This window comes from Tauraco erythrolophus, chromosome 5, assembly GCF_009769465.1.
Source record: "Tauraco erythrolophus isolate bTauEry1 chromosome 5, bTauEry1.pri, whole genome shotgun sequence".
Taxonomy (NCBI): Eukaryota; Metazoa; Chordata; class Aves; order Musophagiformes; family Musophagidae; genus Tauraco; species Tauraco erythrolophus.
The window spans coordinates 52,104,195-52,119,961 of record NC_141469.1 but is presented as its reverse complement, the minus strand read 5'-3'; the positions used below and the strand labels follow the sequence as shown (position 1 = coordinate 52,119,961).

At 43.8% G+C, this 15,767-nt stretch overlaps 1 protein-coding gene across 1 annotated transcript in view; it reads left to right on the top strand.

Moving 5' to 3' along the window:
* The window catches only part of KDR (kinase insert domain receptor), a 29,608-nt gene extending 15,264 nt beyond the window's left edge, over positions 1-14,344 (top strand). Inside the window, exons 19-30 of the mRNA XM_086611338.1 lie at positions 992-1,105; positions 2,141-2,229; positions 3,945-4,101; positions 5,572-5,672; positions 7,015-7,137; positions 7,277-7,388; positions 7,781-7,880; positions 7,995-8,100; positions 9,908-10,059; positions 12,962-13,058; positions 13,167-13,255; positions 14,125-14,344. Of these exons, the coding sequence (XP_086467464.1) occupies positions 992-1,105; positions 2,141-2,229; positions 3,945-4,101; positions 5,572-5,672; positions 7,015-7,137; positions 7,277-7,388; positions 7,781-7,880; positions 7,995-8,100; positions 9,908-10,059; positions 12,962-13,058; positions 13,167-13,255; positions 14,125-14,344 (1,460 nt within the window). The remainder of the gene's footprint in view (positions 1-991; positions 1,106-2,140; positions 2,230-3,944; positions 4,102-5,571; positions 5,673-7,014; positions 7,138-7,276; positions 7,389-7,780; positions 7,881-7,994; positions 8,101-9,907; positions 10,060-12,961; positions 13,059-13,166; positions 13,256-14,124) is intronic.
* The last annotated feature ends 1,423 nt before the right edge of the window (positions 14,345-15,767 follow it).

Here is a 15,767-nt window from a genome sequence, read left to right as displayed (position 1 = left end):
TTGCTCCTGCAAGCAATTTGCACGTGTCCATTTTCGCCTTAAGCAGCCTGGTGGGAAGCTTTCTGCAAGCCTCAGACCATGGCTCAGACACGTTCCAAAATGAGTAATAGCTTTGAACAGCTTTCTCCTCACTTTAAATCATATTATAGTGCCTCGCATTCACCACAGGAAAGTTGAAAGCTGCAGTTCCCAGACACACTCTTCCTGAGGAGGACATAGCTGGGGCAGCGAAATGGGGCTGCCCGTAGCCAGGGGCTGTATCCCACCCTGTGATGTGTGGCAGGAAGGGTGGGAAAGCCAGGGGATTTCTAACAGCACAGTGTGAGCAGTTGCAAGCCCAAGCAAGACCTGTTGCACGCTCATTGCAACAGGATGAGCGTGCAGCAGTGACACTAAAATTTAGAAAGCCCCATCTCTCCACCTTCCCAGTGCTCAGGCAGCCTGCAGAGAGCTGCCTCCTCCGCGCGTCTCTCCCCGCTGCTTCAGCTCTTTCCTCTTCCCCTTCTGTCCCTGTGGGATGAGGACACCAGCCATGTCTCCAGGCTTTTGGTGACGCTGCAGGGCCAGGCATGTTTGACCCTGGCCCTGTCTCCCCTAGTCTGTGGACCCATTGGATCCTTTAGCGTGGACCCCAGCAAAGGCTATGGGACAATGTTTCTAGCTCTTCTGGTGTGGGAGGGTCAAACAGCAGAGTATAAACCGCTCAAAAGGCCCATAGGAAAAAAGACGTTTACTCATCTGGATTGTTTGTGTCCCTGTTTTGGTGTACTGCCCTTGGCAAACTTTGGAGGATGTTTAAAAGCAGAACCAAACCAACTTTGTCATGCACGTGCCTAGCTTTCATGAGTGTCCTGCAGCATAGCTGATCCAGCCTACCAACCAACAAGATTTCTCACTAGGTGGGCTGGAAAAATAACAGAAGAGAACACAGAGGAGGGGAAACACACTTCTGTCTGTGATGCTCCTGATTTGTGTTGTTTTACCTCTGCAGAGGGTGCAACCCACAGTGAGCACAGAGCACTTATGTCGGAGCTGAAGATCCTCATTCATATTGGCCACCATCTCAATGTCGTCAATTTACTTGGAGCCTGCACAAAGCCAGGAGGTGAGTAACTTCGCTGTGGATGGAAAGGTGCTAATGAAAACCCTGTTTCTGCCATTTCTGCTGCATAGAAAACTGAGTTGCAAAATTAAGATCTGGAAAAAATTGTCTTCTTTTTTCACAAAGAAATTTTGATAAGAGTGAACAGATCCAGAGGTGGAATAAGGGCTCAGAAGCCCTGAGTTCTACAGCCAGCTCCGTCCCTTAGTTGTTCTATTGCTGCTTTCCTGTACCTCAGATCCACTTTTGTAGTGAACACCCGACGTGTAACAGACTTTGGGTCCGAGTCTAGTGTCAGATTTAAGAAGCAGGTCCTATTCTTGTCACTGGCTACAGTGGAATTGCAAGCTGTGACTTCCTTTCCTGGCTTTGGATGGGCTGTAGGTGCCTCTGTGTGTGTGTAGGAGGGGGGATTGCAATTTGGAGTCCAGCTCTGGGTGGATGAACCTATTTTACTTTATAATCGGGGACAGATGTTTAACAAATCCAGCACTGCACGCTAATTTGGAAGAAATTTGGTGTAAAGTAACTCAATAATAATTTTTCAGGGAAGCTGACTTGTTGGCTTACTGTAGGATCAGAATTTAATTTGTAAAGTTCCATGACAGAAATGCAGTAGTTGAAGGAAACATAATCCATAAATATTTCTTTCTTTGTTTATTCCATAATAAAATAGACATGGCCAGTATCTGGAACCTAGGATGGAAATTTATCATTGTAGCATATGCCTATATGAAGCAATTTGAGCATGAAATACCATGTTTGAACTGTATATTAAGGCATCTGTATCTGAAACCGAGATTCCTGTTTTAAGTTTTTAGGACTTAAACTGCCTGCACGAAAGTGCGTGGATAATCATGTGTAAGGAATCATTTCCCTGTTTTGATAAGATTTTTTTTTTTTGTTACTGGTATTTTTGAAAGCCTCTGGGTAGTAGAATGCTTTTCGAAATGTATGTATTTCTAGGCACAGATCATGCTGTGAGGTAAGGTGGGATATAAATGGTCTTTCTAAGGAATTGCTTTATGTGTTATGCAGGCCCACTCATGGTGATCGTGGAATATTGCAAGTTTGGAAATCTGTCAGCTTACCTACGGAGCAAGAGGAGCGAATTTGTGCCATACAAGGTAAAGAGTCAAGGTTAACAGCATAATGTTTGATTTGGTGGGTTTTTTCCACACACATTTCTGTTTCTAGCGCCGACTGTTGTGGCAATCCCTGGGGATGCTGAATATCTAGTACTTCTCATGGGAATGAGAGATGGCAAAGACATCAGAGGTCATCTAGTCTGTCCCCTGGCCCCTGCAATGTAGCTCTTTTGTTATTGTTAGCTTAAAATGTGCAAAGGAACTGGGCTTCCACTATTTCCCTTGGCAGATTGTTCTACACTTGGCCGTATCTGTCAGGAAGTTTTTTCTGATTATCAGCTTGAATTTTTTCCTTTCTTAGTTAAGCTCCAGACCACCTTAAATAACTGCACTCCCTGCTTAGTGTATGTATGCATCAGATATCCGTAGGTATCTTCTGTCTCATGATTATCCTTTCCACTGTCCGCTTGTCTCGTTGCTGAACCAGGTTACACATTTTTTTTTTTTTGCAGTTAATCGTGTTGTATAATTGATGTATCTCATGAGTTTATGTTCTGCATTGCACTTCCCAAGTCCTTTGCAAAGAGGAGGTCCATCACAGCACCTCCGCTTTGCACCCCTGTTTGAAAAGAGGGGTAGGATGGAGATTGGTGTTTTCAAACTCATTTCTGGTCACCTCTGCCAGGGGGTTTGATTTCTGGAGAGGGTTGGGAGGATCCACCCTCTTCGAGTGTCAGACACTGGATGAAGAACATAGCCGTGGGTACCCAGCACTGAACATCATGCTCAGGACCCTACTCTTTTTCACCCACAGCTGGGAAGGAGGCCCCTGGGCTGTGCTCTGCTGTACTGGTAGACCTGAGCTTCAGTCTTCGTGCAGCTGCCATGTTTAGATAAGAGCTTCTTCAAACTGCTTGTCAGTTCTCCAGGGGATTATTTTTCTTTATCCTTGGAGTCATTGTTTACTATTTTATATTGGCAAAGGCAACTTGCTGCATCCTCTTGTGAGGTAAAAAGGATAAACAAATATCTGAGAGGCCTTGAAGGAAGAGGCAGGGTTTCACAAGGGTGCTGACCCTTGCTTACACAAGCGGTGGTGATGGGAATTGGCAACGGAAAAAACCAGCCCTGAAACTGAAGCAGAAGAAAATGGAAACATGGTGGAGGAAGCCTGTGGGGCTAGCATCCTCCCTAGAGGCATTCGGTCGCTTAGGGGAAGAAGGAAACAAATCAGATTTTGAGGGCTGCTCGGGTTTTGGCCAAGGTAGATGTGTAGCAGAAGGATCTTTGCAGCAACAGCAGGCAAAGCCATAGCAGTACGGAGAGGCTCAAGAGTATGAGAGGAGGTTCGGCAGTATCCACGCGTGCTTCACAAGTGGTGAGCACCAGGGGGCTGAGGTGGCCATCTCATCAGGGTGCATTTATTCCCAAGCATGTGGATATGTTGATGGGGGCTGGCTGGGAGGACGCGGGAGCAGGCTAAAGCCATGCTGTGGAGTGGCAGAGGGTGCTTGAACTGGTGAGCCTGTGTGGCCATGGGTTGGAGTTTGCCGATGCTGTCACCGCGCCAGCCTGGTGCCCCAACCACAGCTGGCTTGGAGCGGAGCAACTGGTCATGCCATTGCTGGGCTGCCCTCCTTGCCTTCAGTGGTGCCCATGGCACAGACCGTGGGGACCATCATTGCCTCTCCTGAGGAAGCTTCTGGCAGGCTTTCTGCTTCTGATTTCTCCCACCCTCCTCTCACATTTTCTAGACTAGAAGTGCCAGATTTCGTCAGGGGAAGGAGAACTATGTTGGTGATGTCTCCGGCGACCTGAAGCGAAGGCTGGACAGCATCACAAGCAGCCAGAGCTCAGCAAGCTCTGGCTTTGTGGAGGAGCGGTCCTTGAGTGATGTGGAAGAGGAGGACGGTAGGATATTTCTTCTCCTGGTATTGGAACAGCTGTCATTGGTGCGGGCTGGTGAGGGACATTGGGGACCATGTGATTTCCAAAGCTCCCTCAAAACTGTGTGCGGGGTATTTCCTGGATAACCAAAGTTCCCAAGCTATGGATCACCTAGTTGAGCTTCCCAGACCCTCAGCCCAATCCCAGGTAATGTCCCGTCTGAAAAGGATGTGTTTTTAGTGCACTGCCTTTTGGAGAGCCATCTGTTTATCATCCCAGTGTTTTCAGGGAAAATCGCAGAGCACTAACTCCAAAGGCAGCACACAGAGGGATGAGCCATGATGCAAACTCAATTTCCTCAATGTTTACCCAGAAGTTAAATATCATGAAATGCCATCTGCTTCACTGCTTATTAGAAGAGAGGTTGATTTGGCTTCTCTCTGTGCAGGTGGTTTCTCAGGAACAGGAACTCATTCAAAGCGTCCTCTGGACATACGTACCCTTTGCAGTGGTGTCACTGATGCGTTTGCCATGTTATCCTTTGGCAGAGATGGCACAAAGTGCCCAGTGCTGCCAACATGTTTCAGAGACTGCTGATTTCAGCAAGCAGTGGAATCGGACTGAACAGGAGGGAGGCTGTAGCTCAACTGCCTGTACTTTGATTTCTACTAAAAATCATTTAATGCAAAGAAAAATGTCAGTATATTAACAGGGAAGATGATTTTATGGTTTTGATGAGATCCTAATAAGTAATGTCAGGCATGCACTTTATGCATTTCCACACCATTTTGGTCCTTTTCAGACCTCTGGTGTAACCACTGACCCTCTGAGCTGGAATGTTGTAAGAAGTATGTAGACCTGAAGCAGGCCTTGAGATGAGGGGTTTAGCCACCAGTTGTTGTAGTTCTTGGCAGATTTCTTCTTAAAATCAAGAGCTGAGCGAAGTCGTTGAGTTATTTCAGCAGGAACTAAATGCCTAGGTATCTTTGTTGGATATGTGAGTACATTATTCCTCCAGGTCACTAAAGGCTGAGGCTGGGCTTCTTCTACCCTAAATTAGCAGAGCTTTTTGCCAAATTCAAGTCTTTCTCCCCATGGTATATTCTTCCCCCGTAAGGACTAGGTGGGGCCTCCCTCTCATCGCTTTCCAAATTCATCTGCTGAAACCGCAGCAAGCCTTTCCTGTCTTAGAAACTTGTGAGCTGAGTTTTGGTTGTTTTTCTTTTGGGATTGTTTTTCAAATCTTTCCACTGGTGGGAACTCGAAATAAGCAAGGAGGCCTGGGGTATAACTCATCATCTCAAAGTTTATTTTACACAGGACTAGTTTCATGTAAAATGGGTTGTTAGTGATAATTATACAGCCAAAAAAAGAGCTCAGTTTGTTCTTCTGGTTCAATGTGGCATAAGGTTAAGGTGGATTTTTACCTAAGAAGCAGTTATGGGTGAAATCAATGACAAAAGGCATGTTTGACTGTCGTCTGATTCTTTGCAGCTGGTCCTGAAGACCTTTGCAAGAACCCTTTGACCATGGAGGACCTCATCTGTTACAGCTTCCAGGTGGCGAGGGGAATGGAGTTCCTGGCTTCACGCAAAGTAAGGAACTTCTCAGGAAGAGTGGCATGTTATTTATTTGACTGTAGGAAGTAGTGCTGTAGGTCTGTAGAAGGAAACAGCATGTTCATCTTTGGATTAGCAGTCATCTGCAACATTATTTTTTTTTTTCCCTAAGACATACCTGAATCATTAGTACTACAGAGTGGAACAGCATTTATTGACACAAATGGTGGTGATCTGTATAAGGTTTATGGGTCACCGATTAATAGAAGAATGATTAAGCAGTTGGAGGAAGGGAGCTGACTTATGAGGACAATTAAAGGAGTTAGGGACAAATCCCTGGTAACCGGAGTTAAACTAGAGTAAAGGAGTTTGCTCTGAGGAGGTTGCCTGTAACTCGTGCAGCAGGATTGGAAGGGCAGTGTGAGGAGAGACGATGCTCGCCTATGAAACTTCATGGATTACTCCTTGGAGAGTCGCTTGCCAAAGACACCCTGGCAATCAAAAGCATCTCACCTGCATTTTTGCCTTCCAGATGTGCTTTTCTGTGGTTTGATCCTAAATATGTATAGTACACATTTTGAAGGATGTAAATTCCAGCAAAAGTGAGGAATTGCCTGCAGTTGTATAGAAACAAAATGTACTTAGAAATGGGAAAAGGAAACGGAAGCAGGCAATATAGCAGTGCTCTAGAGTACAGGCTAGCCAATCAAGAGCTGACTTTGGAGTCTTTCCTAAAAATATACATTTGTCTACATTTTATACATCCTGGTTGGTGTGTATATGTAAAAGGATGTCTTTCCAGGATGTGTATTTCTAGGCTATGCTAGAAGAAATCTGCAGCCACTTTCAGAGCCTGGCTTTATTACTTCAAGCTCTTGAGGCTTAAGTTTGGAAGTCTTTGGGTCGTTGGCTAAGCTGTCATTCTGCACAGGTAAAGGCATGGACTTTTCTCTCTGCAGTCAAGATTAGTTTGTGTTGGAATCAAATCGGTGTTTTAGAGTGGTATGTTTTTCAGAGAGAGTGGAGTACACAGATTTGAGTGAACCTAAGTAAATTTAAATGTAATCAGATCTGAACCTGTTTTGTGTCAGCTTCTTAGGATAATTAATTAGCTAACTTCAAAGGCCCTCTCTGCATAGTGGATAAACAGATGTATGTTTGGACTTGGGAACACAAGTCTCCCTGAGCCAAATCAGTTGTGACCATCAAAAAAGCACTTACAATCAGTAACTGTTGATGCTGAGGTTTCTTTTTCTTAAAAGGTTTAAAGAATTATCTGGCCTTTGAGGGTAGGAGAGCACATATGTGAAAGAGATCAGCACTGTGGATGGAGCTGTGACGACAGGCAGTATACGAAGTTGTTTACTTCTCTTTGCAGTGCATCCACAGGGACCTGGCTGCTCGTAATATCCTCTTGTCAGACAATAACGTGGTCAAAATCTGTGATTTTGGCTTGGCTCGAGACATCTACAAAGACCCAGATTACGTCAGGAAAGGAGATGTAAGTTTCAGATTCTCTATTTGAGAGAGAATTGATATGAAGTCAGGACTCTTTTTTTTTTTTCACCTTAAACGGTTTTGTGGAAACCCAGTGTTTTTGCTAAACTGTGATACCTTTTTGTTTGCGGAAATGCTTTCAGGCCAGACTACCCCTAAAGTGGATGGCACCAGAAACCATTTTTGATAGAGTATACACCATTCAGAGTGATGTATGGTCCTTTGGAGTTCTGCTGTGGGAAATATTTTCATTAGGTGAGTCTTTAATTTCACTGAGCCGTCTTAAATTTTAAGCAACAGAGTCTGACAAAAACAGTCAAAGTGTTCTTGAATCCTCTTTAGCATTTTGTTTTCACTTCTTGAAAATTTCCTGTTTATTTTCTCCATCAAAATAAAGTACTCAAATTTCCTTAAAAATGCAAATGTAGGAACATGGACTTGAAATGCTTCTTCATATAATTTCAGTGTGTGATTATGTGCCTCATTTACTCAATCATTTGCTGTTGCCATCATAAATATAAATTGTTTGCACATCCAAATAGACTGAATTACCTTATTAACTCAGGCCATAGTGAATTATTTGTTTGAAAATTAATCCCAGAATTTAAGAGTCTAATACATTAAAATTACTGTTACTCTCATTTTAGGCGCGTCACCATACCCTGGAGTCAAAATTGATGAGGAATTTTGCAGAAGACTGAAAGAAGGAACAAGAATGAGAGCACCAGACTATACGACACCAGAAATGTGAGAAACTTCTTCCAGCTGCCCACATTTACCTCACAACAATAGCAGGTGCTTGAGCAAGCCATAGGTGTTGTTTAATTTGTGCTGATATTTTAATGGTCTTTGTCCTTCTAGGTACCAAACAATGCTGGATTGCTGGCACGGAGATCCTAAGCAGAGACCGACTTTTTCAGAGCTAGTGGAGCACCTGGGCAATTTACTGCAAGCCAATGTCCGTCAGGTACATGAAACATATTCTTTGGTTGCTAAAACCAGTGGCCGAACCCTGCCTGTCCCACCGGCCACCGTGAAATCCCAAGGCTGAGTAGTGTCCACTGGAGCCATCAGGAAGCCTGGGCTTCTTCCACCGCTCCCGTTACAGTCAGGGCAACTTGCAGAGAAGAATGACTTGAGAGGGGAAAGATCGCGAGGTCTTCCCGGAACACCACCGCGGTGGTTACTTGGCTGTCTTGCCGGGGAGTTGTTGGCACAGGCTCCATTTCCTGCTCTGCTGCCTGATTCTCTGTGTGCTGCAGGTAGCTCCTGTTGATCATACTGTGCCAAAGATAGATATCTTAGTACATGTGAGGATGTGGGACGCAGTGTTTTTAATGACTCTCCTGGAAGGCAAGGATACAGGCGTTTCACTGCCTGTCAGCAGCTCCACGCGGATAAGTGTGTTAAGACTTGTCCGATATACAGGCATTGTGGTAAGAAAACCCACTGTTTCCAGGTGGGGTACATGAGCCTCCCTCCCTCCTGGGTCCTCTATCTTTTGGCTCCCTCTTCATGCACCACAAATGTGGATAAGGCCAGGGCAATAGATGCAAGTGCTCTGGATGAAGGAGGAGGGATTTTGCCACGTGCTCTCCTATTAGACTAGTTCTCCCTTTCCGATCTATTGGTAGTGATAGGAATTACCTGTCCTTCCAAACTATCGTGCCTTCTGTGCATACCAAAGCTCAGAAAGGATAGAATTTGTTCACTTTCCTACAGAGCACCTTGAATCTTAAGTGTCACAGAATCGTAGACTGGCTGAGGTTGGAAGGGGCTTCTGGAGGTCATTGGTCCAACCACGTGCTCAAGCACCAGTTGCCCAGGACCGTGTCCAGATGGTGTTTTAGTATCTCCAAGGATGGAAACTCCACAGCCTCCCTGGGAAACCTGTGACAGTGCTCAGTCAATCTCACAGTAAAAAAAGTGTTTCCTTGTATGTTCGGAACATACTTGATGTACATTTGCCCATAACCTAATACGATTTGATTACTAATGATTTAGACTCTCTTGTCATGACCTGTAATGTACTGTGACAAAAATTATTTGCTGTCTGATAACTAACAGCTCATTATACATGTGTCATATCGTAGTCCAAAGGGATAGATGCAAAAAAAAATAGAGAAAAGGAGGAATTTACAAAATGATTTCTTATGAGACTATAAATAGGTATACAGTACCGGCGGATGCAGAATCCATTTTTTCTCTTCATACTTTAGAACAGAAACGTAAACAAGTGGAAAAAATATTTTAAAATGTTATTCTTTTTATTCATATCATGTTAGATGCCAAAGTATTGACAGAAAACTTCCTTCTTTGCTACCTCCATTTCATTCTTTTTTTCATTCACTTCTTACACTTAATTTAGACTTTATGATTCATATGCTGTAGTCTAACTCTATCTCACTTTCAGTTTAAGGTTATTTTTTTCCCTCAGGGTCATATTCTTTGTGTCATTGCAATTCAAACATTACTAAAATTTACATAATTTATTGCAAAGACATCAAGAAAAAGTTCATTTTACACAACATTTACAGTCTGTCAAATCAAAATTTTGATTTTTTTAATTGAAAACTGCTTGTCAATGGCTCGTACTAAGTTTCCCTCTTTTAATGAAGCTGCTCCTGTGAGGGTGGTAAAATTTGCATGGTTTAAGAAAACAACCAAGGTAGCTCTGGACTGATGCATTCTCCATGTACGTGTGTGTAGCTGTTTATGTCTGTGTATGTCTGTAGCCTTATTTAATTTTTGTATTTTTTCACTGCATTCTACAGGATGGTAAAGACTACGTTGTCCTTCCTTTGTCAGTATCGCTGAATATGGAAGAGGATTCAGGTCTCTCTCTCCCAACTTCACCTGCTTCCTGTAGGGAGGAAGAGGAAGTTTGTGATCCTAAATTCCATTATGACAACACAGCAGGAATTAGGTATTTCATATGGTGGACATCCTACTGGGGCCTCTGGGCAGGTTTTGTTCATGCTGGGGGCAGGGAAAATGAAAGGAAGAGACTTCAGCTGCCTGGTCCATATTTAACCTCCTCCATAGGGATAAGAGTGGATCTGTAGAGATTTTGCAGGCAAAAACTAGTTTCTTACCTCCCCAAATACTAGGGGATTTATTTGGGGTTTTTGCTACTCTTTCTAGATCTGGTATTCTCATTCAAAAAATATTTGTTATTTAGTTTTTAAGAACTAGAACAAATACAAAGTTTTACCGATCCAATTCAGTTGTGTTCACACTTCCGTGCTACAGCTCTCTAAAATATTAATAGTAATAGAGCTGTCATTAATATCCCCTCTGGCATTTGGCCTCCTAAAGTGAAATGTTGGAAAATAGGTTGTGAATTGATAGCTAAGGGGAATGCGACCTAAATAGCATCATTACTGGATTTTTTCTGCTGCTTTCTTCTTGTGGGCTGCTGGGCCATCCATGATGGACCAGCAGTGGTAGATGCTGTTGGGTGTTGTGGCAGAGGTGACTCCCTCTGTTAAGGAGTTTGTGTTAATGCAATTAAGCAGGGCTTGTGTTGGATGTTGTGAGGACTCAGGCGCAGGATGTAAGGGAGAAAGATATTTTCTCATTCAGTGCTGCCTAAATTCAAATTCAACTACTTAGATGCTGGGAGTCCTGGGTGCTTGCTGCAATCTCAGAAGAAGGAGAAGGATAGGAGATGGATCCAACCATCAGAGCAGAGATGGACTCTGCTAGTAGTTTTCATGTGCTTTCCACAAAGTGGACCCCTCCCCCTCACTGCTTGTATTATATCCACCAAAGACAAAGTTCCCAATGATTTTGATTACTGCAGGATCAAATTTTTATGTGGTCCTGGAAAAGACTGGGTAGGCACAGTGCTTTTTGTGCTTCAGTTGAACTTGTGTTCCTAGAGCTGAACTCTCAACCTCGTGTTTTAGTAGTGGGGCAGTCCAAAATAGAAATATTTAAAAGATACAAAAGCATGCTTTATCACTGGAAACCATCACACCTATTTTCCACTTCAAATACTTCCTATATGGCTTTTCCCGGTCCCCACTTCCTGTTATTAACAGAAGTAAAACCTCTCCATCAACCTTTTAAACAGATTTTGAACCTTTTTTCTCGTCTTATAATATGACAAGGTTTGTGAGAAAGCGCTTGTGGAAACCATGCTATGAGAGGCAAAGTGGGGAGCTTCAGACATATTTTGGGGCTTTATTCTTCTGTTCTGGTAGCTGAACGTGATTTTGTAGGCGTGGATCTTGCTATACATGTAGTGGAAAAGAATAATCTGTTCAGTAATGTCTTTTTCAATCTCCTAACTGTGAGGAGAGGCTGATAAATACAACCTCTAAATCAAAGCTGGAGGAGAAGAAGCAAGCACAGGGAAAACACAGAGAATATTAAAGAATATTTAGATTGCTGAGGTATATTAAAATCAGCAGGACCTGCTAACATCTTTTCCCTATTTGGCTTGGGAAATAGATATGCAATTTCTGAACCTTGAAAGATTGTCTTTAAAAACAGTCAGGTGAGATAAAGAAGATTTAAGAAAGTGTAACGGTAATGCCTGTTTTTAGAAAAAAACAGAAAGAGAGTAACCTCGAAATCAGGTTAACTTGAATACTAGGAATGATCCTGGAATAAATGTCATCGTTCAATAATTCTCGTCATTCAAGGTCAGGTTGTCCAGGAGAGTAAGTGGACTAGATTGTCCATTAGATGTTTTTGGTTCTGGCAGGGTTGGGTGGGAAGTGGATTAGATACCGTTGCAGAGTAACAGGAGTAGAAGACATGGTCAGTGCAGAGATCTTGAAAGAGCTGGTTTTGTTAAGTCTAGGAAGAGAAAATGGAGAGGGAAACATAGTAACAATTTTCAGTATATGAAAAGTTGCTTGAAAGAGGACACTAATCAATTATTCTGTGTCCCCAGCAGTAGGAAAAATTTTATTTGCAGCAAGTACTTGGATTTAATATTTGAAAAACATTCTGAAGTGTGGTTGAGCACCTGAGCAGGCTCCATAGGGAACTTGTAAAATCTCCACCAGTTTAAGTAAGTGTCTGTTGGAGGAAGGCAGGACTCAGCATAGATAGACTCAAAGCTGGGAAGTGGGATGAACGATGCTCTTAATTGCCTCCAACTTTGCACTTCAAGTGGATGCGACTTCTCTTAACTCCATGGCTTTTTCTTCATTAGCTGTTAGGAACGTAAGTTGGTCCTGTTTGACTGGGATGACATTGATTTTATTCCATATCCACTTAGACAGAAAGCTGCGGGTTGCTGTTTTGTTTGCTCTGTTAGTACCTCCATGAAAGTCAATTTTATTTTTTTGTCCAATATTTGTTATGGATGTCATCCTGACCAGAGGGCTTCTTTTGGAGAAGAGCCTTCAAGAGAGATGTAGCACTCCCTGTCTCGATCCCCACGGTGTAAGGGCGGCAGTCTGCTGAGTCTGCTGTTGTTGTCCTAGGTCCAGCCAGGGGTCTCAGAAGTGCAGTCCAAAGGAAGAGATACATGTCTGTGCTCCAGGCTCCTTTGTTTATTATACTTCTAAGCGAAGCTTGCAGGAAGCAAAGCCCTCCAGTGTAACTGAGGAAAGGAGCTGTTTTCTCAAAGCCGTTTCTTAGAATTTGCTCAGAGATCAAGGTTGTCAGGAGCAGAAGGTCAGAAACATGCCACTTTCTAGGCTGTTAGTCCTTTTCAATAAATGGATATTTTGAGGTCTACATAATATGTTTTGACAAAAGGATTAACTTCTCTGTAGAGAGATAAAAGGATTCTGATATCATTGTGCTGTTTGCAGCCAAGTTGTGGATAGCAGACACAAAACTTGTTTTGTTTTGTTTCTTTTCAGTCAGTACCGACAAGGTAGCAAAAGAAAAAGCCGCCCTGTGAGTGTAAAAACATTTGAAGATGTCCCATTGGTAACCACTGTAAAAGTTGTTCACGAGGTGAGTTTGTCTGTTGTTGGCATGTCTTTTCCTTCTGTTGATGTCTTTTTTTTGTGGTGGGTTTTTTTTTATCCCTTTCCATTTAATGCATTTCTAACACCTTTGCAGGAAAACCAGACAGATAGTGGGATGGTTCTTGCGTCTGAAGAGCTGAAGACGTTGGAAGAGAGCGAAAAACAAGTGAAAATACCCTTTAGGTAAGGCTCAGGCTGCATGTAGGATTGAGTATGACCTTTTGCTTGCAGTATGTCAGAAGACTGATAGGTTTGTAAAATTTTTTACAAGACAAAATCTTTTCTTACTGTATTTTTAAAAACATGAAAGAAAAATTGTGCTCTGTATTCCTGGTCATCTGTATTTGGTACCAGGAGAGGAGACATAGTGCAACTGTTGGAAGCATCAGCCAGCACCACAGAAGAGATTTGTATTAATCAGCTGCAAAAGCATCAACTACCCCTCAAAGGAACTGAGCCGGTGCACACAATTGAGTGTGTTTGTGGGGCCCTGTTTGCAATGACAAAGAGCTCTTTTTTTTTTTTTTTCTTTCTTTTTTTCTAAAGCTGAGTCTTGAGTTTTCAGGATGTACCTGGGTGTATTTTCAGAGCATTGTACAGAGGTTTCATTGTGCAGTACACAGGAAGCACAGTGGCCTTCATGGAGCTGAAACCTCACAAATCCTCTCTGAGAGCTTCTCAGGAATTATTTTTCCAGGACACCTTCAGAGCAAACAAAGGTATACTGCAGTTACGATTGCACCACAGCTGAAATGTGTGAAGCCTCTCAAACTTTTCTCTCCATTTCATCTGTGGTCTCCGTCTAACTCCTTGTATTGTCACAAAATTAAATATCTTTTTCATGCATTAGTGAAGTTAGGGCGTGTAAAAAAGGTCTCTCTATAATCAAATTCATGTTTAAAAAGGCTTGAAGCCAGTTTTGCTAAGTAAGTGCACCACTTTGCTTTGGTGGTTCTGTGATGGAAAGCAGCTGCTGGCAGGAATTGCCCACTTGCCCTGCAGAAGACAGTCTCCACAGCGCTCTCAGTCCTCTTTCTGCTTGTTTTTCACAGCACACTGGTGCCCAGCAAGAGTAACGAGTCTGTCATGTCTGAAGCCTCCAACCAGACGAGCGGGTACCAGTCCGGATACCACTCGGATGACATGGACACCACCGTCTACTCCAGCGAGGAGACCGAACTCTTGTGCACCCAGGAGGCTTCGCCCCATCTCTGCCGCGTGCACGGGCTCACCTACGATGGCACCGCACCTCTCACTTCCCCGACGCTCTAGGACGAAGCTGGGGGCTCCGGGTGCCCCCCGGGATGTGCCTTCCTTGCCTGGACTGGTGGTATTCAGGTTTGATGTATAGAAAGACCACGTCCGTGAGACTAAGAATAGACGTTTATTTTTCCTGAAGAGGATGCAGACGCCTCTGACTGCAGAACTGCGCCGTGCCAGGCTGCGGGCACTTTCCTCGAGAGATGCTGGCAGCTGAGGGTGAAAAGCCCTGGCTGTGGTGTGTGGGTGCTCTGCTGACCCCATGGCGGAGGCCACGTGGTGACCGTTGGGACCCCAGTGACATGCCAAGCATCTGCCCGACGCAGGCAGCAGCACAGCGTTCAACTTAACGGTTTCTAGTTGTACGAAGTAATGGCGCAGCCCTGCTTTTTTTTATTGTTGTTGTTGGGGTTTTTTTTGTTTTTCCCATTGTGGCTGGACTCCAGGAAGGAAGCAGCACAGCACTGGCTTCTCGTTATCCCTTGCTTGCACCTCCACAAACAAAAAAAAGAACCTCCAGCTCAAGGCTCTGGCACTCACCAACAGCCTGTGACTAAACATAGGCTGGGCTAAATATAGGTGGGGCGATGGTCTCTGTCCTTGGCAGAGAAAAAAATTTGCCGTACCAGACCTCATGAGCTGCATTTCCTTGAAAGGCTTGCCCTGTGAGGTCGGCTAGCATGGAGGAGGCAGAGCGCCAAGCCAAGTGACGGGACGCAGGTGCTGGGGACATGCTTCACCTCTGGGGGTGGCCTCAGGGTGACTCTGCACCCCATCCTCCCTGCCGCCCTTGGCCCATGCCAGGCACCTGCCTGCTTCTGAGCTAGCCTGAAACGGCTGCACAAAACGCCCCCCGCTTGGAATCACCACTGGGGCAGCCTCTACAACAGGTAGAAAGTGCGATGTAATCTACCTTAGGGTTTCAGAGAGCCCTGGGGTCCTGATGGAGTGTCCTAAGGGCACCCTACCTTCTCATCTCACCCCCTCTCCCTCAGATGTAGGTCTGACTCCTTCACTTTGTAAACCCCAAGTTTGTTTGCACCGGTAGAGATCTTAGTTTATGTAGTCTTGGGAATCCATGACTGGTTTCATGGCAGCTCTGATCTTCTCCGAGTGGTGAGATTGCGGCTAATTGTTGGACAACTTCTTACCTGTGCTCTTGTAGTCCCAGAGCTCCATTGATAGACACGATGCAGACTACAAGGTTTTAAAATGTAAAGCTATTTCTACTGAGTCCTTTTTTGTATTTTTATAATTTTTTTTTTCTGTTTGTACTTACTATAATGTCAAATGCTGGGAACCATGAATATAAGGCATATACAGTATTTATAGCCTCTTTATGTAGAAATAAATGTAATATATTAAAATATAAATATATATATTATATAATGGATATTGTACTGTTCACATTTTGTATCAGGGTTCTGTAGCATTA